This window comes from Hyperoodon ampullatus (assembly GCF_949752795.1).
Source record: "Hyperoodon ampullatus genome assembly, chromosome: X".
NCBI classification, from domain to species: Eukaryota; Metazoa; Chordata; class Mammalia; order Artiodactyla; family Ziphiidae; genus Hyperoodon; species Hyperoodon ampullatus.
The window spans coordinates 19,287,976-19,314,322 of NC_136913.1; the positions used below are offsets into that span (position 1 = coordinate 19,287,976).

Sequence of the window (26,347 nt, forward strand, 5' to 3'; positions counted from 1 at the left end):
TTCTGGAAATACAGATATAGTAGGTGAGGCAACCTAGACTAGTGATCGCTGGCATTGACTTTCTCATCAGCCATACTTGGTAATCCTGACTGCCATCTCATTAGTCCAGTGTGACCTTAGGAATGTTACTCAAGGCCTCAGTTTTCTCATTTGTTAAATGAAGATGATAATATCTGCCTCATAGACTTTTTGTTAGAATTTAAGGACAACACACTGTAAATTGCCTAGAAAGTGCCCAGTATGTGCTAGATATTTCTTTTCACTGTTGTCATTATTACATAGAGACTTTAATGTTGCTGAGAAAATAGATCTTGAGTGTTTTTACCACAAAAAAAGGATAACTATCTGAGATGATAGATGTGTTAAATAGCTTGATTGTGGTAATCATTTCACAATATTTACATATAATATCAAATCATCATGTTAATATATGCAATTTTTATTTGTCAATTATACCCCAATAAAGCTAGGGAAAAAAACAAAGAACTGAAATATCTCAACAGGTAAATAATAATAATAATAATATGAGCCATTTAAAAGTCTTTGAAGAATAAGATGGAGTGAATAAACAGAAAGTTCAGAAAAAAAAACTTTAATGTGAAAGTAAAAGGGTGAAAAAGGATAGCATTAAATCACTTTAACTATTTGGTCTCATCTGCTCATGCTTCAAAGGCAAAGGTTCAAATTTTATGAGATCAGTTGCTTGGCAACTTTTCAGAATGGTAATATTTCCCATCAGCTTTCCCTTTTCACTGTTCATAGACTCCTTGCCCTTGCTGTTCCATCACAGCACATTTCTGTGCATAGAAACCTGCTAAAAGGTAGACACAGTTGGCTGAGTCCCTTTGTGGTTGTGAGTGGTCATATTTTATAAGAATAGGATAAAAACGTATTTTTTACAATAATATTATAGAATAGTATTGGTTTGAAGGAATTCAGACCTTTTCTGATGTATTGAAAATCCAGGACCTCACAAAAAGCACATGAACGAATGCAAGGTTGGTATTTTACAAGTGCTCCTCAGAAATGTTATTTGTACACACTGTGCATTGAGGAAAATTAATTTCTGTAATATTATACCTGAACATTTTCCACCAGAGCAGTTGGGACAAGAGAAAACCAAATACCATGTCCCTTTTATCCACATGAATAGCAAATGGCTTGAAGTGATTTAACAGTAGCATGGTGAAGGACTTATGGGCAGTGATACTGTGAACTGAGTTTTATCAGTGTGAGGTAGGGATATGGTCTGAAGGTTCCAGGGTCTCTCATACTTCAAAATCACCTTTCTCTGTCTTACAACTTCATTCTATCTTTTGGGCAGTTAAATTATAATTAGTAGCGTTATTTCAAACATTTCTTAAAGGTACACGTAATACATTTTTGCATTTCTTTATTTCCAAATAAAAGCTTGTTCCCTTTCCTGTGATTTTTGAATATAAATTATCTTCCTTATCAAATAAAAGTTCAGCTGTCATTCATCAGCTATGCTACAGAGAAAAGAAAATGGGATTCTAACCACAAGAAACTTCTGTGCTCAAGTAAAACACACTACTTCCAAAGCAGAACTAAACATAGAAATAGAAATTAGTGAATCAAAAATTCAGAAATATGAGATATGTACTATACTCACAGGAATTCTTATTCCTTTAGACTTATTTAATACACTTCATAAAGACTGCATGTTAGCTTCACAAAATAATTTTGAATATCAAGTTGATGGTGATAAGGGACCATGTAACTGATGGAAAAGTAGTTCAGCAATATTTTGGCATAGAAATAGAAAATAGCCTGTTCCTAATGTAAAAATTAGAGTAATCACCTAGGGAAGGCACTCTTCTTTAATTTGTATAATTTTACTGTTAGAAATAGAGCATGAGTTTTGAGGTCAGATAGACCTGAATTTGGTGCCAAGCCTCGGCCTTTAATAACTGATTGACCTTGTAATTGAGCCTTAGCCTCACTGTGTTTTTGTTTCCTTATCTGTAAAATGGGATAGCAATACTACTTTTAGTGTTTTAATGAGCATTAAATGAGATACTATATCTCAAGTACTTAGCACTGGTCTTGCCTCATAGAAAGTACTCAAGAAATGGTGCCTAGGGACTTCCCTGGTGGTCCAGTGGTTAAGACTTCGCCTTCCGATGCAGTGGGTATGGGTTTGATCCCTGGATCAGGGAGCTAAGATCCCATATGCCTCGCGGCCAAAAAACATAAAACAGAAGAAATATTGTAACAAATTCAATAAAGACTTAAAAAAAAAAGAAACCATGCTTACAAGAAATGGTGCCTAAATGGCATAATAAATTACTGCTGCTCATAAATAAAAGTGTCTCAAAGATTCTGAAGTGCTGATGGATCAAATTAACACTTCCTCCTTTCCTGTGGAGGGACTTAATAAAGAACAAAAGGAATGGAAGTATTCCCTCGGTTTGGTCCCTCTACCTACCCAATAAATAACCAGCCATTTAAATCATACCAATTAAAAGAAATATAGAGTTTGCTTGTTTCTTTTGGTTTGGTTTTGAAAAGTAGAAGGAAGAGCATCAAATAGCTCGTAACACTAGAAACCTTCATGACCCAAGTCTTCTTTTAAATTCTGTTATTGAAATCACTACCTCATATGCTAGGCAGAAGGGCCTAGTTATAACCTCTCAGCATCAAAATTTTGAAAACAATTCAAACCCCACACCTTTTTAAAGTTTAAGATTAGTTGCTTTTAAAAAAGGATAGTGAAAATAATATGTGAAATAAGTTAAATAGTTGGAGACTTTCAAAGAAATGAAACCTGGCAAGATCAGATTGCCCTGAAAGAATTGAAGGTACTAGGTAATAGATAAAACAGTAAGCTTAAGGAAAAAAAAAACAACTTTTAATAAAGTTCCAGAATATTAATATGTGAATAAAAAGGAAGGATTAGCAAACCAAATCAACAAAGCTGATGGAACTATTAGAGGAAAAGAAAAACTCTTCAAATGAATTAACACAAAGATATTAGTGCTTCCCTTAAAGACAAAATGGGAAAGCCAAGAATAGAAACAGTCCAACTCAGAGATTCTCAACTGGGGTCAGTATTGCCCCCTAGGGGCATTTGGCAATTTCTGGGGACATTGATAGTTGTCATAAATGGGAGTGGAGGTGCTACTGGTATCTAGTGAATAGAGGCCCAAGATGGTACTAAACATCCTACAATGAATAGGACAGCCCCCAACAATAAAGAATGATCCAGTCCAAAACATCAAGAGTGCTGCTGTTGAGAAACCCTAGCTAAATTAAGAAGAATCAGTTGCAGACAAATTGAATACAGAAGCAGATGTATATGACTAGAAAATCAAAGAGCCCTTGTATGACATAGGGCCAATTGCCTTTTTTTTATTCAAAGAATCTGGGAACTTACTGCTCTGGAAAGATAGACCTGCATTTACTCAAACTTAGCATATTCTCTGAGCAGAAGTAGTATAAGGTTATGAGTATCTGAGATGACCTACCCTGCTCTATAGTAGAAAACCTAATCATGACATCCCCTGGAACAGGAGGGAACTCATTGTCCCTAGTTGAAATCGGAATGCATTTTCCCTCAATGGGAAAAAGATATAATAAATGGCAGCAAGGTGAAATTTAAATAGAGTGGTTACTGTGCTTTCAAATCACGATGTGGCTTAAGTAATCCAGCATTTTCCTATGTATGTTCTTCAGATCACTAGTTCTGAAAGAGAATCTTTGTAAATGAAAGAGGTTATGTGGTTAAATAAGATTGGGAAGCTCTGCATATTTTATCCCCCTCTTGGAGATTAATAAATGCACATTAGCATACTAAAGGCTTTGAAAATCTTGTTGAATTGGGGTTAGCTTATTGTTTCCCACATGTATGTGTACATTGCATCTTTTTTGGTTTTGGTCACAAAATATTTATTAACCTCCCAATGGAACTAATGTTTGATGGAATATATTTTGGAAAGGCTGAAATAGAGTTGCAGCTCCTCTTAGAAACCAATATACCAATGATAAAATTTCTTTGTTTTAAGTTGCAAACAGCTGACCTAACAGATAAGCATTTGGAAAAGCCTCTATTCTTAACTTGAAGTCTGCCCCAGCAGACAGCTTGTTGAATGTCATCTTCATTTTTATTGTGCAGAAAAGCCATTTTCTAGAGTAAATCTTATTTGTGATGAAAGTCCAAACTAAAGTAATAAATATTAACTGGAAAGATCAGTGCATGGCTCCTCATAGAATTACTGGTATCACTGCAAAACAATTTGCTAGAATCATGAAGGAAATAGAACCCTGGGGATAGAAAATGTCAAGTGTTATATCCAATCTTGTTAAAAGGGAGATGACTAAAAATTATACACTGATTATCTTAATGACTGGAGACATTAGAGGAAATAATTAAAACCAATATACAGGCATTTAAAAGTATGACAACCTAGCATCACTTTATAAATAACACATCATGTCAAACCAGTTTATTTTCCATCTTTGTTAAGGGATGGACAACAAATACAGTTACATCTACAGTTTATGTTCTAACCCTGCATTAGTTCTTTACCTAGCCTTTAAGAACTTTTTGCAAGAGTTGCAAACTGGCTGGGAGTATACTTTTTTAAAAAGCAGTAATCATACATGTCAGTGAATTATTTTTGAAGAAAAATGAATTGGATTTTTGTGTAATGCAATGGTCTTGAATTCATCACTGAGGCAATTTAACGCAGTGAAAAGAGTACTGAAATAGAAGTTCAAAGTCTACATTCACGGGCTGACTCCAAAACTAATTATCGGTGAAATCCTAAGAAATTAACTGTGGTGTGTGTGAAGTTTTTCATCTCTACCTTTCTTGCTAACTTCACTGACTAATATGATCCCAAAGAGAAAAATATGTGAAAGGAATTATAAAGTTATTATGTCATTTTGTTTATTTCAAATGAGGGTCTTCAGCTGACGGTCTTAATCATTGTCCTTTTCGCTTTTCATGAGAAGGGGTGACTGTCTTCTATATGTTGATAAGATTTTCAAGATACTGCTTTACTAAGATCTTTAAAAATAGTTTGCTTTACTTGTAGTTTTTAACTTGAAAATGGGATGTTTTTAACCAAATACTATTTACCCCACATCATCTTTCTTTCCCACAATGGTATTGCTGAGCACAGCAGGGGGCAAAAGTATTTAGCAGAGCCCATTGTTTTGTTACCCACCAGAGCCTTCAAAAGAGAACCCAGAACTCTTTTGCCACTTAGTATTTAAACCATCTGAATCCTTCCCCATCTCTATGCACAGTGGCAACATTTTGACTAAAATAACCTTTCTGAACTCCAGTGTGTACAGCACATTTGCTCTCTTGGTAGAATGTAATTTGATTCAAAATGTAATTAGCCTTGGAATCAAGTGTTAAAAGTTCCCTATAATTTTTGATGCAGTTCAAAATTTTCTCCTTCAACAATTTTTATGTGACTCCCCATTTAAAGTCTAGATCACCTTTAGGAAGCGATAGGAAAATTCACAAACAAGATGTGGCTTATTCTTTGAAATGAGATTTTAATTGTTTTTGTTCTCCATTAATGCAACTGAAACGATTTCAAATTAATAATCATTAGGTTTATATTTGATTTATATTATAAGGCATTAAATCCAGTACTTAAATAATCATCACATTGTGATGTTTACAAGCCACTTTTTCCCCAAGCTCTTTTATCCAGAAATGAAATTTTAAAAATATGGCCCTAGGGATCAAAGTGCCCATTTTTACTTATTTTACTAGATCCAGATATGTTGCCTTTATCCTTAAAAAATTACTGACTTTCCATTTAATTCAATTTTACTCCTCTTTAAATGTGTGATTCTCTACCTTAAATAATCTCGGGATGTTTTCCTAGAAATGCAGTCAACCATCTGAAAGCAATTTTTCTGTCTGGTATGTGGGGAGTTTGATGGGTGTATGTGGCATGCTTATAGCTTAACATTCCTTAATACACTCATTTTCATCAAAATATTGGCTAAAATATTCAGAACAGATGTGTATATGTGTGTATGCATATATTTTTTCTCCTTAGCCTCTAGAGAAAGCTTCTTTTGTGAGCATTAAAGGGTATATCAGACGTAAAGAGAAATTTCTCTGCAGTCTTTTTTTTTCAACTCTTTGACAACTGTAATTGAGAAGATTACTTCTCAGATGCTGTATATCACCCTGAAACTTAATGATTTTAGCATGTTGGGGGCAGAGTTTTTAAAAGGTAGGGAAGGGATACAATTGAAAAAGGCAGCAATTCAGTAGTATTTCAGCATACATCATGGGTAGCTTAATATGGGAATGTTTCTAGATAAGAAATCAGGAGGCAGGACTTCTGGTTCTGGCTTGATTACCAAACAGCTCTGTTAGGCTCAATTTGTTAGAATAATGAAAGTGGTTGGTCAGGTTCTTTAGAAGGAAGTGAGGGAGGGAAAGTGAAAAGGAGGGGAATGGAAAGTTGACAGGAAGGAAGGGGAAGGAAACTTTGAAAATAGAAACTAACGGTATAGCTTGGACCTTTCTGGTCCAATGTATAAGGAAGGTCCCCTGTTTACTTTCTTAACAAGTAATCAGTTAACAAATATTGAGCTGTTACTATGTTTAAGGCACTGTGCTAAGTGCTGGGAATACCACGGTAGACAGAGAAATTTTTGTTCCTTTGTGAAATTTACATTCTAGAATAGGGACAGAATTGAAGCAACTAATTTAATAAATACTTATTTGACTATAACTGGCATGCTATTAAAAAAAAAACTACAAAAGAAAATAAAAACAAACATAGAGGAACCTGACCTAGAACATGGTCAAGGAGAGTATCCCTGAGGAAATGACATTTTTGCTTAGCTCTGAAGGATGCATGTGAGTTTAGGAAGAGAAGAGGAGACAAAAACCAGAGAAAGACAGAATCCTGGGTGCCAGGTAAAGAAAGTGTTTCAAGAAGGGAATAATCCTCTGTGTCAAATGTTGCAGACAGATCAGAAAAGTCAAGGGTTCTGAGAATTGTCTATTGGATTTAGCAACGTGGAAGCCCTAGTGACCCTGACAATAGTAGTTTTAGTGGAGTTCAGGGGGCAAGAGCTTAATTGGAGAAGGTTCAAGAGAGAGGAGGAAATTCCACATGTAAGTGAGATCATACAGTATTTGTCTTTTTGTGTCTGGCTTATTTCACTAAGCATAATGTCCTTCAGTTTCATCCATGTCATCACAGATGGCAAGATTTCCTTCTTTTTATGGCAGAGTAGTATTCCATTGTATACATATACCACATTTTCTTTATTTATTCATCTACTGATGGACACTTGTATTGTTTCCATATCTTAGCTATTGTGAACAATGTTACAATGAACATGAGAGTGCAGATATCTCTTAGAGAGACTGATTTCATTTCCTTTGGATATATACCCAGAAGTAGGGTTGCTGGATCCTATGGAAGTTCTATATTTAATTTTTTGAGGAACCACTGTAATATTTTCCATTGTATACTTGAATTTTGCTAAGAGAGTAGATCTTAAGTGTTCTCACCACACATACACGTGCACACACATGCAGATGGTAACTATATGAGGTGAAGGATGTGGTAACTTGATTGTGGTAATCATTTTGCAGTGTGTGTGTGTGTGTGTGTGTGTATAATCACATTGCAAACCTTAAAAAGTCATGCTGTACAGCCTTAATGTATAACATTTGAATTTGTCAATCATACCTCAGTAAAGCTAGGAAGAAAAAGAGGAGGAGAGAAATTGGAGACTGAGAATAGAAGTGAGACTTTAGGAGTTTTTCTCTAAAGGGGACCAAAGAATTAAAGTGGTAGCGGGGTGGCTGTTTATTGCCAAAGAAAGGTTTTTTTTTAAGGTTGGAGAAATTACAGCATGTTTGTATGCTAGTGGGAATCATTGGGTTGAAAGGGAAAAATTGATGCTACAGGAGAAAGTAAGTAGAATTTCTCAAGAGATGCCCTTGAGTAAGAAAGAGGGAGTAGAATCCAGTGAACAGTCCAGTAATTTGGGATCTCCCTAATGTCTAGCATCCTTTCATTCAAGCATTCAAAAGAAATTTAATGAATACTTGCTCTGGGTCAGAATCTTTGCCAGGAACTTCCATAACAAAGATATATAAGTTCCTGCCAAAAAGAGAAAAACCCATAAACAGACAGATACAATACAGTATAATTAAGGATCATATATGCAAAAGGCACTAGGAAAGAGCTAAGGGAGCCCAAGAGAGTGAGCAATTAACTCTGCCAAAGAGCACTGTAGCATTTGTAGTAGCATTGAAAATGTTTTACTGTCTAAGGAAAAAGTTGGTTTATTTTCAAGCAATTCTGTACACTAGTATTAAAACATAGCAATTTCATATTAAAACAGTATTAGATCATTATAAGGCATTCCATCACATCAGTATTCTTTTTTTTCTCTTAGTAGATTACCAGTTTATTATAAAAGGCTATAACTCAGGAACAGCCAGATGGGAGAGATGTATAGGGCAAGGCATGGGGCAAGGGCTTGGAGCTTCCATGCCTTCCCTAGGTGCGCCACTCTCCTAGCATCTCCACCTATTCACCAGCCTGGAAGCTCTCCAAACCCTGTCCTTTTTTGGTTTTTATGGAGGCTTCATTGCATAGGCACAATTGATTAAATAATTGGTCCTTGGTGATTAAACTCAATCTCCAGCCCCCTCCCATCTCTGGAGGTTGTTGGGGGGTGGGGGATAGGACTGAAAGTTCCAACCCACTAATCACATGGTTGGTTCTTCTGGCAACCTGCCAATAATTGGAATATTAACCATTGTCTTTGCTTCCAACAGTGGATCTCTGTCCAACCCTATCTTGTTAATATCACTACTATCCTGAATTATCTATTTATTGTTTCTTTGCTTTTTTAGAATAGTTTTTATCAATTTATATATGTCCCTTATAATATGCTGTTTAGTTTGGCTTGTTCCTGGACTTTCTAAAACTCCTATCTGCTTTTTTTTTAGATTTAATATATCTTTATTTTATTTTTTAACCATTTTTAAATTGAAGTATAGTTAATGTACAACGTTGTGTTAGTTTCAGGTGTACAGCAAAGTGATTCAGTTGTGTGTATATATATATATATATACATATATATACATATATATGTATAGATTCTTTTTTGAATTATTTTCCATTATAGATTATTACAAGATATTGAATTATAGTTCCCTGTGCTAAATATTCTTTAAATTATATTTAGGGTTCTGTTTGTGTTTAATTGCAGCTAAATATAGTTCATTATTTTTAAAAAGCTACTTGCCATTAATTTCAGAATAAAATTCAAACAAAATCCAAAAGTATTTATCTTTGACCTCTTGTACATTTATTAGACTACAATAAGAAATACAGTGCACAATTCCCGCCTCTATAGAGATCTCAGTTAGAATGCTCCATATGTGCAACAGATACAAAAAGCCAAGTAACAGAATAATAATTTAACTATGAGATACTAGCACAGATTTATCACAAGGTTTATGATGGCGTGTTAAATGAACTCTATAATTAATAAATGTTTCATGCTTAGAGGAATAAAAAATTTCTGTAAGAGGAAGGGGTCAGCAAAATTTTTAAATGGGCTTTTATCTTCATGTTTTTACTATATTCTTTTTTTTTTTTTTTTTTTTTGCATTACGTGGGCTTCTCACTGCTGTGGCCTCTCCCGTTGCGGAGCACAGGCTCTGGACGCGCAGGCCCAGCAGCCATGGCTCACGGGCCTAGCCACTCCGCGGCATGTGGGATCTTCCCAGACCGGGGCACGAACCCGTGTCCCCTGCATCGGCAGGCGGACTCTCAACCACTGCGCCACCAGGGAAGCCCTACTATATTCTTGACTTTTATTAATTTTCATTATGAATTAGTAAATAGTGTTATTACATAAAGAGATACCTTTCAATTTTCCAAATTATTTTTCAGAGATTTATTACTAATTTATGTACAATTACGTCAGAATGAGTCAGATGTGTTTAATTTAATAAGCCTTAAAAGGTCATACGAGCATAAAAATACTTTGCCTGTATTAATAATAGTGTACATTTGATTTAAATCTAGCAATAATGCATGTAGAACTCTTTTTCTTAGCATCACTATAGCATCAAACCATAAAGATTTTTTTCTATTTGAACTTTGCTGTTATGAAATTAAAACACTGCTATAAATACACAGTGGCAAACATTTCCAAGCTGCAATCAAAGATCTGTATACTTAGAATAAGAAATAATTTAAGCCATTGTCTATTTTTTAATTTGCCAAAGACTGTTGTTTATATAAGAATGCTACCTTGTTATTACTTTAACTGTTTTACTAAATCTATTTCAATACTTTAGCACAATAAAAAATTTATAAAAGCATTGTTTATAAGTAACATTATTTGTTATAACTAAACAAATCATACACTTTACTTTTAAAAATACTTATTTTGATTTACATTGCTAAAATTCATAGCTTTATAACTAGTAAAAGCAAAAGCTTGATGTCCTATAAAAGTAAATTTTAATTAAGACTTTTTAATCTCAGTTTTTTGTCTGGTTCAATATATCTTCCTCAATTTTGTATCAGTAATATACAGTATACTTCTGTTTAAAAAAAATCACTCCATAAACGGTCAGTGTTTAAACCTTCTGCAAATTTTTTTCCTATGGTGAATGATATAACCAGACATATAGCAAAGGCTTAATTACATTCTTTCATGGCTTAGTTCCATGAAAATCTCAGAGAATATGATGTAAAATACAACGAATACAATTATATATTTTGTATTCTATGTGAGAAGTTTCTTGTTTTTGTGCACATATATCTGACTCCAAACAATTCTTCAAAAACTATCAGACTGTTTTCTTTCTTAGCGAGAGAAATTTAAAACAATGTTTATTTGTTGGATTTTTCACTTTTCAAAAGATTTTCTTGGTGACATGTAGAAACAGTGTTAGAGCTGTTAACTATTTCAGTTTTAGTGCCCATGCTGAAATGGAGTTTATCCGTAAAACCAGATTCTAAAGAAATGAGTTGTAAGAACTTTGAAAATATAGCACTCATAACATTGAAAAGCTGGAGGACTGATTTTGGAAAGCAGTTGAATAGACATGACAAAATGAGACCTTTCCTAAAACCTTTATGCCACCCTGGATGGGCAGAATATATTGACGTGCATCAGCTTACCCAAATTCCCTCTGTAAAATTGCAGAAATCTACCCCATGAAAATTTGGAAACTGAGATGATCATTTATAAAGTCGTTTGCACACCTTGAAAGGAAGCCATTAAATAAATACTTCGTTGGGGGGCTCATTAATAATTTTATCATGTCTAGTTCATCCTCAGACTTTCAAAGAGCTTAGGAAAATATACTAAGTAAGCTGTATCAGCATACATAATAAAATGCCATAAGATTGGCACATTTTCCTTAAGAGCATAATGAGAAAGAAGTATCTTGATGGATTTTTTTAACTCCATGGAGTGTTCATAGCAATTTGATTGTGAAATGTATCTGGGCAAGGAGGGAAGTGAAGAGGACATACAGTGACCAGGAGGTGTTGAAAGGTGGGAAGATTGGTAGATTAAAGGAGGAAGAATTGTTGGAGTGCTGTAGGGGACGTGCTAAAAATACAGAAGGTGATAGGAAGTTGGGGTACTGGGAAGAATTACAGCCTTTTCAGGTGACAAGATTAAGCATATGACCACAAGAATGGGTGGGGGAGAGAACCTCAAGAAACTGAGAGGCCAAAATATTGGAGGGTGAATATTAAAGTCACCAAAAATTACTACAGAAGTAGTGTTTGAGTGCCTGGGTTTGAACCCTGGTACTACACACTTACCAACTGTGTGTCCTTGGGTAAATTACATAACCTGTCCCAGGCTCTTCATCTGGTAGAATGAGGGTAATAGTATATTTCTCATAATTTTGATAATTAAACAATCTAATACTTATAAAAACCCTTAGACAATATGTGGCATATGGTAAGATATATACATGTTAGTACTATTATCATGATCATCATAATCATCATTATTATTATGACCCAGTCCCACATGAGTCTTTAATTTTCATTCATTCAGAATTTATTAACCTTCACAAAGGCCAACTACAATGTTGGTTAGTAAATTTATATGCCAGACATTGTGCTAGGTATCCTTTTTAAACTTTGGTATGATTTTCTTTTGGCTGTTTTGTGCTTCAAGAATTTCAAGTTGATCAGAAATAATACACTGCAGCCTCACCGAAAAGCTATCCTTAAAGTCTATGCCATGAGTTCTGCTTGCTAAAGTAAAATTAAAATGCTTTTTAGTAAGAACACAGACCCAGAGGGAAATGGGACAGGCCAAAACAGTGATTACTTGGAACTAGAAACTAGAGTTCACAATAGCAAGAGATGCTTGGGGCAGACCCAGCTTTAGGCCATAAAAGAGAGTATAGCCATATTGCTGAAGAATGGTGGTATCCAAAAAGCAGATAGGAGTTAGGAGGCAGTGAAGATGGGAAGTTAGTATTGTGGTGTTCCAACATGAAATGATGGGTTAATGTTCTGGCAGGCAGGTTAAACACAAGGAGCTACTATCTTGGAGATTGGCTATCAAGATAAAGACACTTGGGCATTGGGGAATAAGACAGATCCAGTTATTGAAAATGAAGTCACTAAAATGATGATTCTCTTTGTAAAGGGCCACATTCTTAAGGCCTAGGGCTCCTAAGAGAGCAAACCTAGGCTGTTCTTTATTATTTATAAAAAGTGCCTGAAGTTTGCATTATCACCTGGCCAATTGCCACAGGCAGTTTCACCTTCTGGCTCAAAACACACATATTTTTCACCTTCACAAATGCCAACCATAATGTTGCATATGAGTGAGTGTGTTTTGCAGACTGTAGCTAAAAGTCCGTTTAAGTTTGAGCGGACGTGGGGAAGAAAAACAATGTGATGTGAATTTTGTTCTCTGTGTTTAGGCAAGCTACGACCTATATCTATGCCAGTGGAATATAATTGGGTGGGGGACTATGAAGATCCAAATAAGATGAAGAGAGATAGTAGAAGAGGTAAGTGTTCTAGAATTTCAGTGTAGGCTGGGTTGTTGAAACAAAAAGCAAATTTAAATGTTTTTTAAATAGGATGTTGTGGCTTCAGTGGAAAACTATTCATTCTCTCATTGACTTTATGATACACCCAAACCAACTCAGACTAACCTTTAACTATCTTGATCTGTTATTAAGTAGATATCTTCTCTGAATGCCTCCTAAGGGATTCAGGGTAGATAAGTACAATGTAAAAAATTAATATCTGAGTGTTATTTGAAAGTTAATACTTGGAAAACAAGGTCAGAAGTGTGAAACTGCATAAAAGAATTAAGTTCAGCAAATAGAAAGAGTTTGTGATCAGTCCCCATTGGTCTGCAATGCCAACCTCACTACTTTTGTATTAATATAACGTTAAATTGAGCTTTGAAGCACATGGGTGAAAACTAATAGAAACTGGGCCAGTGACTCTACTGAAAACCATATAGAAATGGAAAAAAAAACTGCTTTGCTTTTTTTTCTCTTCTGTTTGCTGTTCAGGGTTATCTTCTTACTTGGGGGTGGGCTACACTTGAAGTATCTACCAAAAGTAAGTTTTTATGTTCACTTATCCTGCCATTGAGGTGAGCAGTAAAGAGAGCAACTGGAAGTTTTGCTACTAAATGGGATTCAACCAAGTGTGGCTATGGTGGGCCCAGTGGGTCATGCTGCTACTTCCATTTTCTGAAATGAGATCCCTAAGGTTATAGAGGAAAATTAAAATCATTCAAAACAAAGCAAAAAACTTTTCGTAGAACCTAAAGTCACTAAGCTTCCTTTATAACATGTTTAACCCACTTGCCTGTTATTTCTAGCCAGTGTGCAGAATTTATTTCATTAATACACAGATCCACAGACTACACAGGGATAAGCAAGCATGACTATCTGCTTCATTAGACTTCTTAACACTTGTTTCATGCAGCGAGAATTTCTGGAAGTGTTGGTAAATATAGGAACATTGACAGATTCCTTTACATCTATATATTCATTCCGTCTTCCAAACTTCAGTTTCTAACCTCATTTGTTTTATAGAATTAATCAAGAAAAATATTAAAAGGGAAACACTTATATGCCTTCTCTGAGTCACTCTTTTGGGAGTTGATATGATAGTGACATCTTGGGGGAAAAAGGCCTTATGAAGCACCATACTAAGTTCTGGCTATCAATTTAAGCATAGGTTTTATGAACTAAGTTTCCTCACTATTGGTCCATAGTGTGGGTTTTAACTTCTCCAGGGATGCTCCCTAGCCTGCCATAGGTCAGTGTTTGTCATCAAATTTTTGCAGAATCTCCCTGGGGGAGCTTGTTAAAAATTTTATGAGCCGCACACCCAGAACTTCTGATTCAAGTTCCGCAGGTGATTCTGATATAGTTTGTTCAGACCTAAAACTTGGAGAAATAATCTATAGGCTATCTATTTCCTGTTTCCCTATGATCCCAAATAATTAAGATCCTCTATATTTTCACTACAAAGGTATTTCATAAATGAGGTCAAGTTACATTTCTGAAACAAAATCTCATAGTACAATTAAGGAAGAATAGGAACTTTGGAATATTTGCATATTTACATTGCTGTATTTATCTTCTTTTATATAGAAAACTCTCTACTCCGATATATGAGCAATGAAAAAATTGCTCAAGAAGAATACATGTTTCAGAGAAACAGCAAAAAAGACACAGGGAAGAAGTCTAAAAAGAAGGGTGATAAGAGTAGTAGCCCGACTCACTATTCATTGCTACCTAGTTTGCAAATGGATGCACTGAGACAAGATATCATGGGCACACCTGTGCCGGAGGCCACACTATACCATGTAAGTAAAATTTCAAAGACTCTATGATACTTTCATTGGCAGACGGGCAAATGACTCTTTCTGGTAAATTCCAGATTATTTATCTTTATCCTCTTGTCAGATTTTCACAAAAGATCCTAAATTTAGATGTTATGCCCTGAAAAAAATGTTTAAAAAAATTGATGGCTTATTGATTTGTTCTTCAGTTCATGTGTTCAATGAGTTCATGTGTTGTAGCAGGTTATATTTTTAATGAAATAACTTAATATGCACAGAATTTATGGAGACTAATAATTAATTAGCTGATTACTCATTAGTATGATAATACACAGTAAATGAATAGCTGTAAAGTTCAACATTAAAGATAAGATTTTTAATATATTTATGATTTCATTTAAAAATGAACATCTACTATGCACTAGACTTGGAGCATGGTTCTCGAGGTAAAAATGAGAAGACATAGCACACCGTAATATGGAAAGAAAGACACACCAAGAGTCCCAATACAGTTTGTAATGGGTGGGTGCAAGAAGTGTAGGAGAAGAACAGCCTTTGCCTTCTTGGGAAGTGAGAAGAGGCTCAGAATGGGGAGCATTTGGGTGAAGAGTGAAAAGCAGTATTTTTGTGGGAAGGCGTATGAAGGTGTGCCACAAATGTGTGTGAATATGGCATGTTCCAGGGACTTCATGTGGCTCAGAATTACTGGTTCATTAAAAGTTGAAGGAAAGCATGTGAGAAGGGGCAGTAGATGCCCCCCTAGAGAGGTAGGTGGGGCTTAGATCAGGAATTTTATGATAAAGTACTTAGGCTCTTTCCTGTAGTAATAAAGAGCTACTGAAGAATTTTGACCTGGGGACTTGCATGATGAGATTGGCCTATAGGATCTCTCTGGTACAGAGCATCAATCAAGAGATGTGAGGCCAAAGGCAGGGCCATTAAGGCCAGGTGGATGATGAGAAACTAGGACAATGGCAGTGTGGAGGCTGAGAATCTTGTTAGCCAAAACATTCAAATCACAAAGTCAACCCATTTTATGACATTTTGGTTAAAAGGGAGTTTGTTGTGCTTCTTATTAGAAGCCCTTGAAAAACATGGACTACAGGTTTTTGAGTTGAACAACTGTGCTTAGTGTACACAGCATCAAAAAAGTTTAATCTGTCACTGCTGTGGAAGACAGACCATCTAGATATACAAGATGTGAAAGATTTAACAACTCATAGTTGAGTTGCTTTCCTGAGTATATCTTTTAAATCATCTAATTACTTATTCGCTAGGTCTCTCATAAAACGAAAATGAAGAAAAATGTTTTCATATTTGGGTTGACATAGGAGTGCAGTTAGCACTCTTGGGTGCTCGTTCTCTGTCCTCTCCTGTCCCCAGTTACATACCACCAGCCTCTTCTTCTCCAAGAGAATAATGCCCATATCAAAACCTGCTACTTTGAATAAGTGGCAAATCAGGTTATTATTTTTTCCATAGACATTTGCAGTCATTCTGAAATCAATACTCATAGCTGTATGGCGGGGGCCACTTTTGCTATCACTAGTCAGAAATGTTATCTTCACACTGAGAAGCTGGTGTACTAGTCAGAAGTAATAGCCTGAACAAAGATCTAAACATAAGAGACAGCTGGCCTATTCAAGAGGGAAGTTGGTAGTGAGAGATGAAGCTAGAGAGGGAAGAAGAGGCCACTTCACCCAGAGCGTGTAAACTATTAAAGTGTTTGGATTTGTCGTAAGAGGAGCGGTAAGCCATTGAAGGCTCATTTAAGCACTCAGCCTGTGCCATCCTGTCGTGCACGTCCAGACAGGAATATACTGTGTGAGGAAGGAAAATAGCTGAGCCTTGTGGATTCTGAGTAATTAAATTATGGAAGATAGTAAAAGGTAAAACTGCTAATCAGGAATATTGTGAGTATAGTCTAGTATTGTCTATAAATTGTTACCACCTTTCTGAAAGGCATTATTTAGTTAAGTGTGCAAAGAACCTGGTCTAGTAACTTCACTTCTAGAAGTTTATTCCAAGAAAGAAAGCAGAGCCTACTTTTGCCTCCTGTTTTTATTCTATATCCTGAGTCTGTAACAGGGTATTTCCCAGATAGATGATATTTATCCCAACTAATTTTTAACAGAGAGACAGCACAGGGTAAGGAATATTGTTAATCATGGAGGAGGTCCTCCCACGTAACACTAACCCACTAATTTCAGAGTGAAAAGCTGGACATTTTCTAACTATTCCCTGGTTTAAAAGAAGCTAAATAATTGTTAGCCCCAAAGTGTATGTTCAATGTCTATAACCAGTGTTCAAAAAGAAAGAACATTCATGGTTGAGTTTTTTATTAGACTCTTAAGTTCCTTAGAGGACTTTACTTGCATTTATTTAGTACTTTTACAGTTATCAAGGGAGTTTCCACATTTGTTACGTCTTTTAAACCTCACAACAACCGTGTTTGCAAATGACAAAACTCAAAACTCAAAAAAGTTAAGTGAGTTACCCAAAGCTGTGTTGCAAAAAAGTGTAAGAGTAAGGACTAGAACCCAAACCACCTACTGCAGGGATCTTTCCACACTCTGCCCTGGTCCTCCATGCATGGTAGGCATTGCATACACAAATGAATTTGTGCTTTAATAACTAAATGAGTGAATTTTGAAAAAGTTTCACTTGAGGAAACGTGTGCACTCATATGTTGATTTTAATAACATCTCTGGTAGCTGGATTGATTTCTACCCAGGTTTCTCTTTTGCTCTATATTACTATTTTTTTATTAAGTTCAGAAAAACATACAGAGCTACTGCTGTTATAAAACACAAGTAGTTATTCAGCATGATATATTACTGAGACTACAGGGTACTATAGTTAAAATTGCCTGGACCTGGGAGGCAAAATAAAATATATTTAAATGATTGCTTTTTATATTTCACAGGAATTTTAGTTTTATTTTTTAATCTGTATATATGTACTTATTTAAAATAAAAGGATGTTTACTTATGTTAATTTTTTAAAAAACATAAGATCAGTATCAATATGTAATCCAATCACCTTCATGATGAACCATTAATCTTCATTCTTACCAATTATTCCTTTGGATAGCACAACTATTTTTAATGAAGTAGGACTTAAGTGGAAGAGGATTATAAAGATGGAATAATGAGTTTCGTAAGGCTGCTATCTCTGCTATAATACTAGTTCCATGTGGTCTGGGTTGAAATTTAGAGAAAATTTAGTTGAATTTAATAGCAGGATCATATCAGCATTAAATACCCTTAAATAATTTACTAAAGGTGTGTGTGTGTGTGTGTGTGCAGGGTGTTCCTTTTTAAGCTCCTAGATTATAATTCCCGTTAGTCTATTCTGGAAAGCAGCCTAATAAAAATACACAAAGCCAGGCAAATACAGTTTGACTTCAGCATGACTCATTCCTCTTAGCAATTATAGCAGAAATGTTTATATAATAATAAAGAAGATTTAGAAGTTTATGGTATTGTAAAATACATTATTTTATTTTTTATTAATTCCATATATTTGTTATTCCAATTTATGTATTTTTCTTAAACTTATTTGAAAAGAAATCATTCACTATGCTCTAACTACCCTAATTATCACCAGTCTTTGCCACCTCTTTCCTTTTTGACATGTCCCTCCCTCTACTGAGAAAGCTTCTACCCCATCTTTCCCCCTGGCTGACTCCTATCTAAACCTGAATTTGCAGAGAGACTTTCCCTGACCACTACGCCCTAAACTAAATCAGTTTCTCCTATTATAGTCTCTTAGCACCCTGTATATTTTCTTTGAAAACTTTCTTATGATTCATAATTACATATTTATTTGTGTGATTATCTGCTTAGTATCTTTCTTCACTATATATGGTAGGGAGGGCATGTCCGTGTCCATGACAGGAAAGGATAGTTTCTCCATTTTGTTCAGCACTATATTTTAGTACCTAGTCTAGGTCTAGTACCTTACAAGTGCTCAATAAAAATGTGATGAATAAATGAATGAATGAGTGAGTGAATGTGACAGGAACTTCAATCCCTTTCTCAGTATCTCTCAGCTGATGTCCTCAGCCTGCAAAAACAAGAGCCACCTCCATGACCAGCCCTGCCCAGCACAAGCTGACCTTCAGTTGGGGTGTGTTCATAGTGGGAACCACCAGGAACCTATTACCATAGGCTCAGTGTCCCATGTGCCTGGGGAGAGGCATAGGGCTCTGAATGTCTTCTATCATGTTTGTCTAGTCCACATGACTAAATTCTACTTTGTTTTATCGATTAGGTTTCCATTTCACTCCAAAGATGGGAACTCTGCCCTTACTGGCGCCTCCTCCAATGAGGGTTTGGCTGGTTTACTGATACAGACGACAGACCATGTGGAGCCTAACTCTGACCACCCACCCATTTAAGAGAGTATTGGAAGCACCTAGTAATTTACACTCACCATGTTGGGCTCCCTATCAAAGCAGGTCCCAGTTTGTACCTTTAATCAGGGTGACTTACAAGACTTCTCTGCTCCACAGGTGCCACCAGGGCAACAGGATTAGCTCCCCCTCAGCCTGGCCTCATCTCCTCCACTCCAGCTAGTTCTTGCTCTCTTCCTATCACTGCCCTCTCATTATGGAGGTCGCAGTATGCCTGTCAGCCAAGCATGTGATGGTATTTTTCAAAAGAGTATAACTTTATTTTACCTACTCACTGATTCTCTGTCTGAAAATGGAGTTGTTAGCTGCCAAAACCCTCGTCTGACCTGAGAGCACATGAAGCAAAGGCAGACAGCAGTGTCTGGTGTGTGTGTGTGTGTGTGTGTGTGTGTGTGTGAAATCCAAATGTAGTGATGAAAGCCTTTAGATAAGGGATGATTAGAATCAAGACTTTTTTTTTTGCCTAATATGATATACCTATGACACCTTGCTCTCACATTAAAGCTGCTGAACTAAATCCATAAACAAAATAATAATTTATTTTAAATCTACATGCTGAGAAGCCAGAAAAGTAAAATTTGATAATGGATCTAGGCAACATGCAGGTACACTTTCATAAACTGAATAATGTGATTTTAGGTGGCTTATTTAAAACAGATTTTGAGTAGGTGTTAAAAAATCTGGATGATTTGTTTTATAACATTCCAACATGTGCGTGGCTTGTCTTAGTTATTTAGGATATAACTGCAAACACTCAGTTATTTCACTTCTGATAAGTACTCTTAGCCATTTCCATCAAATTGTGAAAGGATTTTTGGTGGAGCTTCTGGAGGAAGGAGGTGGAGAGCTGTTAAAAGACATCTTATTTTTTAAAATTTAACAAGTAAATAAACATTATGAAACGGACACTATTCTAAGTAATTTGCAAATTTTAACTCACTTAATCCTCGTAAAACACCTATGAGGAAAGGTGCTGGTATTATCCCCATTTTACAGATTAGGAAGCTGAGGCACTAACAATAAGTAGTTAAGTGGTGGAGCTGGGATTTGAACATTGGCAGAGTTTCTCTCTCATACACCAGATGGGCAAGACTACCCTCAACAGTAAACTTGTTCAATTCTATGCTGTTATTTCATGTAAATGGAAGATTTCTTGATTTAATATTTACTCCCATTACCATCTTACCCCACTTACTCATGTTTAGACTTTTTCTCTGCCTACACACAATAATGAGAAAGGGAAAATACTTTTCTTTGTGAAATATTTAAATCTCAAAGTCTTTTGTTTGTTTATTTAAAAAATTAAATATGTAGAAGTATTTATCATTTATCCGAAGTGTTTCAAATTGCCCCTCAAAAAATAACATAATTTAGCAGAAACTCAACAGCAATTCTAGTAGTGCCAACTATCTTTAAGGCCCAATAAGTGCTGTGGAATATATATAAATAATAATAATATTGCCACCGCTACTACTAATAATAGCTAACATTTACCTATTGCTTACTAAGTTCCTATGCTAAGAACTTACATACGTTATCTCATTGAACCTTCAAATTGACCTACTGAGGTTGCTACTATTATTATATCTATTTTGAAGAACTGAACACAGAGTTTACCTTGCTCATGGTCACACAGCCAGAAAGTAGCAGACTTGAAATATGAGTACAAGCAGTCTGACTCCAAAACTCACATTTTTAGATGAATAAAGCCATGTCTACTCATAAGGATTTTACCATCTATTAGAGAAACCAGAGCTATTATTATCACAAAGATGAAAAATATGCTATATTGTCAGCCTATAAACATTTATAATTAAATTTATCTACAGTTATAAAGATTGGTTTGTCTAATATAGGCCTGTCTTAGCTGCATTGTTTCAGGATCAATGTAGCTAAAATAAGAGGGCAGTTAGTTTCAGTGGCTAGATAACCATCTCTGAGCTAACAATTGTTTATAATAACCACTTTCTCCACGCTTTGACTTTACTCACCTAGATGACAGCCATGGTACAGTGTGACATGATGTTTCTCCTCACCGGGGTGCATGCAGATATCCATTCTAAATATTATTGTATTCATATCATATGTATTCTCTGGTTCCTGTGGGTGGCTTCACTATTTCTAGAGTGTTGATGCCAAATTCATAGTAGCACTGGCAAAGCCTACATGGGAACAGCCTGGACTGTGACAAGTGTTTCCCATTGGAGCACTTCACTAGAGTGGTGATTCTCAAACTATTGGGCTGTCCTTAGGAAACGGCTCCTGGTGACTGAGGCTTTATGCAGAAATGGCAGTCCTTCCTTTGATTCTTATGGGCAAATAACACATAAGTTCACAGACTTTAATTTTCACTTGTGACTAGATATTGCTTATTAGTAACCTACTAAATGATTTTAAAAGGTTATAAATTGAATAATCATAAAATAATGCATTAGTAGAGTTTACTGAATATTCTAATTCACTATTTTTCCAAGATGCCTAGTATCCATGCAACCAACAGTACAGTTGTGCTCTTGTTGCACAAGCCCAAGTGTAGATGGTTCTGGTTCCCACAGTTTTCAGGAGGAATGCTATATTGGTACATCATCAGGATTTTTTTAAGTTACCTATAGTTTTCAGTTGCTTTTTTTTTTTTTTTTTTCCAAGGAACGGACATGAGAACGGTTTTATTTAAATCACTGACACCTGTGCAGTACTCAACATCAGGACTCTGAAATGCTTTAGACAAAATGTTTCCCTTTAAACAGATTAAAAAACCGAATCTTAGTTGGCAGAAGCTAGTGCTTGTATCACACAGCTAATGGGAGGTAGAATCCCAAAATCTGCTTCCAAGTGCCACCTGCACCTGACAACGCCAGGCAAAGTGTTTATTTTTGTGTTGCACAAGTGTAAGGACCATAAAATCTAGATTAACTTTATAACAATAATTTAAAAGGTAGAAAAGGGTCCCATACTACAGAAGTGTTTAAATTGACTATTTTACCATTTATATTAATACAATAAATGAAGAAAACTGACAGTAGAACAGGCCAGTGGTCAGCCAACACACAACACAATGTGTTAACAAATACGGCCAAAGGATCGGTGTGTGTCATGCATTACCTTCCACGTAACATCTTTTTTGGAGGCGGGAGGGAACAGAAAGGCAGATGGATTCAAACTAGCCCTATTAAATATATCTATTAAGTTTATACTTTCTCTCAAATTAATATTTGAGTGGAACATGTATTAATTATTCACATAACACCAGCTTTCTACTGAAGTTTAAGAATCCAGTAGATGATGCTCACATTTACGCAAATCCTAGGAGCAATTGCACGGAACAATATCCACTCAATCAGTTACGAACTGCAGAACAATACTGGGTAATTATTTCAAAGTATGAACTACAGATATATAAAAAAAATATAGCAGAACAACTTTCTAACTTAAAGTACAAATGGTTAAGTCAACAGTACCTACTTACACACAAATTAAACAAAATCAGAATAAACACTCAACTTTTAGGAGAAGCAATTTCAGTCCTGGTTTTACCACTTAATAGGAGAAAGATCGTACGTGGGTCCTTTCATTCAGGGATGATTTGAAAACCAATTTACAAAGTTAATATCTTGGATCCCAGCTAGGAAAACTCTTCAAGGACCTTTCATACTAACTTGAAGTTGGGGGACATACAATTTGAGAAATTAAATGATACCACCCCTCATGCACACCCAGGTTACCCACAGTGAGTCCGATCACACTTCAGTTCCTAATGACCTAAGTTAAGAGTCTCCTTTCTCCACATCTCTTACCCCGCAATACTCGACGTGGGCTACAGAAAAACAAAACCAACCTGTGTTCTGTGTGGCACCACCTGGCTGATACTGATACCTAAGTGTGCACAGGACTGAGTTAAAAAGCTCTTCAATTCATCAAAGAAAAGAAAGAATAAAAATAACACCCTTAGTCTACACAGGCTTAACCTATGTTGATCACCTAGTAAATCTTGAATTGGCCCCCGTTAGTGGTAAATAGAATACTTTTGTATTTGGTGTAGAAACCAACAAATTTAGGTTAAATCAAGCCTTCACCCTGACAGTACAAACTATGTTTATTTGTGTGTAAAGTGCCAGTTTTATATACAAATCATAAGTAAACTTTAAAATCTGCTTTAAAATCTGAAGCAGTGAGTCTGATGTCTTCCTACTGCCTTGTGGTAGTAACTGTTTAATCCTGCTGGATCGAACTTGCTTGACTCCCTACACTTTGAGGCCAAGGAAGGTGCTGTTAAGAGCCAGGGTGAAGTCGTGTACAGCCAGCCTGCTTGCAAACGCCAAACATGGACAAGATCTTTCGTAAGAATCCGAGTAGCTTCTGTCTACGCTTTCAACCTAGGTGACCCCACTAGCATTAACAGGATTGACTTTGAGGTAGCTACACAGTTTTAAACATGCCATTAATGAACTTTATGGGCGATTTATGGTGTAGCCGGTTAATACAGTTCAAGTAGCTGATTTCTCTTTTGATGAGAAGGAAAAAAAGAAAAATCAGCAAAATAAGAGCACATCTTCAGTTCGCTTAGAAGTCAGCATCCAAGGTAAAGGAATTCTCTGTCGGACTGGACATCACTCCCATCCTCTGATACTCGCCGACTCTCTTCTCAAAGAAGTTAGTCTTCCCTTCCAGTGAAATATTCTCCATAAAGTCAAATGGATTTTCTACTCTGAAAACCTTGCTAAAACCCAGCTCCAGCATAAGTCTGTCTGCCACGAATTCGATGTACTGCTTCATCAAAGTGCAATTCATCCCAATGAGCTTCACTGGCAGGGCCTCCGTCAGGAACTCCTGTTCTATCCTAACTGCATCGACGATTATTTCTTTGACTCTCTGCTCCGAAGGTTTGTGTAGCAGGTGTTTGAACATCAGGCAGGCAAAGTCACAGTGTAAACCCTCGTCTCTGCTAATAAGTTCATTGGAAAATGTGAGGCCGGGCATCAGTCCTCGTTTTTTGAGCCAGAATATCGATGCAAAAGAACCAGAAAAGAAGATTCCTTCCACTGCGGCAAAGGCTACGACTCGTTCTCCATACGTAGCCTCTTTGTCCCCAATCCAGCACAAGGCCCAATCTGCCTTCTTCTTTACACAAGGCATTGTCTCAATGGCGTTGAAGAGAAATTCCCTTTCTTTGGAATCTTTAATGTAAGTGTCAATGAGGAGACTATACATTTCAGAATGGATGTTTTCCATGGCAATTTGGAAGCCATAGAAACAACGGGCTTCCGTAATCTGAACTTCCTGGCTAAACCGCTCCACCAAGTTTTCATTTACTATGCCATCACTTGCTGCAAAGAAGGCCAGAACATGCGAAATGAAATATCTCTCCTCAGGCTTCAGGGCTTCCCAGTGCTGCATGTCCTTGGAAAGGTCCACCTCCTCAGCTGTCCAAAAGGAAGCCTCAGCTTTCTTATACATCTGCCAAATATCATGGTATTCGATAGGAAAGATGACAAAGCGGCGGGGGTTTTCTTTCAGAAGTGGTTCATCCTCCACACTGGGGGCAGATAGCTTAGGGTTCGGCTCGGCAGGCTCCTGGAAGATCCTCCTCGCGGTCTTGCTGGCCACCACGCGGGTCCCGCTGAGGGACGGGGGAGTGTTCTCCTTGTCCGCCAGGCTGAGCCCCTTCATAGGCGAGAGCTGGAGGGGATGCTGCTGCTGCGGGTCAGCGATGGTGGCGAGCGGGACGCGGACGGAGAGCATGGCTGCGTACGATTCGGCAAGGTGGGGCTGCGCGCAGGTCCGGGAAACTTCAGTTGCTTTTTTTAATTATAAATTATCATTAGACTATTGACTTTAGTTTGCTTTAGGTTGCTTGCTTTACCTTCTAGCATGTTGTAATTCACATTACCCAGATTTTCTAAAAATGGTACTATGAATTATCCATACCCTACAGTACTTACAGTCATATTTTATTGGTATCACCTAGTTAATTTTCCATTGGAAAGTAGGGACAAATGGACCACAGGGCCTACTGACCTAAGAGGGTCACAATCAAAACTTGTTGAGACCCACTGCCTTAAATACAGTTATGTGGTTTTAAAAAGTAGAAGGAATGAAATCTTGGCTTTTCTTGTCTATAAATATGAAACAGTTTTATAGAATGCAAGTCCATGAAGAAGTCTAGGAGGAAAATTCACTTGTGTTTCCTGACCCATTTATGCTAATAGTTATTTTAGTGAAAACCATTAAAAAAAATCATGCTCCTCCTCCACTGCAACAGGTGTAAAAAGCATCTATTCACTAAGAAGGCATAAAAATGTTAAATTTTTTATGCATCTTAAATCTTATATGCATCTTAAATGTATATGCATTAAGAGATTCAAAATACTAGAAGCAAAGTCCAACAGAACTGAAAAGAGAAACTGACAAATCTATAATTATAGTTGAAGTCTTGAACACCCCTCTCAGTAATTCATAGAGCCACTAAACAAAAACTCAGCAAGGGTATAGAGTGCTGAACGACTACCCACCAACGGTATCTGACTCCCCAAAACATCAGAATACACATTGTTTTCAAGTGTGCATGGGACAGTCATCAGGATAGACCATATCTTAGGTCATAAGATAAACCTTAATTTTAAAAGAACTGAAATCATACAAAATATGTTATCTAACCATAATGGAATCAAACTGGAGATCAATAACAATTAAAAAGTAAGTCTCCAACCTCTTGGAAATTAAAGAACGCATTTTAAAATAATCCATAGATAAAAGAGGAAATCTCAAGGAAAATTGACCTGAATGAAGATGAAAACACAGCATATGCTTAGGGGAAAATTTATAGCACTAAATGCTTATCTCAGGAAAGGAGAGGGACTTCCCTGTTGGTCTAATGGTTAGGACTCAGCGTTTTCACTGCCAGGGCCCGGGTTCAATCCCTGGTCAGGGAACTAAGATCCCGCAAGCTATGTGGCATGGCCAAAAAAATAAATAAAAGAAAAGGAGAAAATTGTCACCTCAAGAAATTAGAAAAAGAACAAGAAATAAGCAAGCATAAGGAAGATAATAGAGAGAAGAAATGAAATTTGAAAACAGAAAACATAGTAG

General features: G+C 36.4%; 2 protein-coding genes across 5 annotated transcripts in view; one reads left to right on the forward strand and one right to left on the reverse strand.

Moving 5' to 3' along the window:
* CNKSR2 (connector enhancer of kinase suppressor of Ras 2) overlaps nucleotides 1-26,347 on the forward strand; it is a gene marked incomplete at both ends in the record, with an annotated part of 259,781 nt that overhangs the window by 159,219 nt on the left and 74,215 nt on the right. For 2 of the 4 annotated variants that reach the window (XM_079727709.1, XM_079727711.1), the window contains 2 exons: nucleotides 12,953-13,042; nucleotides 14,654-14,868. In XM_079727709.1, the coding sequence (XP_079583835.1) occupies nucleotides 12,953-13,042; nucleotides 14,654-14,868 (305 nt within the window). The remainder of the gene's footprint in view (nucleotides 1-12,952; nucleotides 13,043-14,653; nucleotides 14,869-26,347) is intronic. The other 2 variants (XM_079727710.1, XM_079727712.1) reach the window with 1 other exon arrangement.
* Nucleotides 23,822-25,000, reverse strand: LOC307068941 (ribonucleoside-diphosphate reductase subunit M2-like; the record flags this gene model as incomplete). The annotated part of the gene is made up of 1 exon (XM_079727075.1): nucleotides 23,822-25,000. The coding sequence occupies one exon, from the start codon at nucleotides 24,998-25,000 to the stop codon at nucleotides 23,822-23,824; it is 1,179 nt and encodes a 392-aa protein (XP_079583201.1).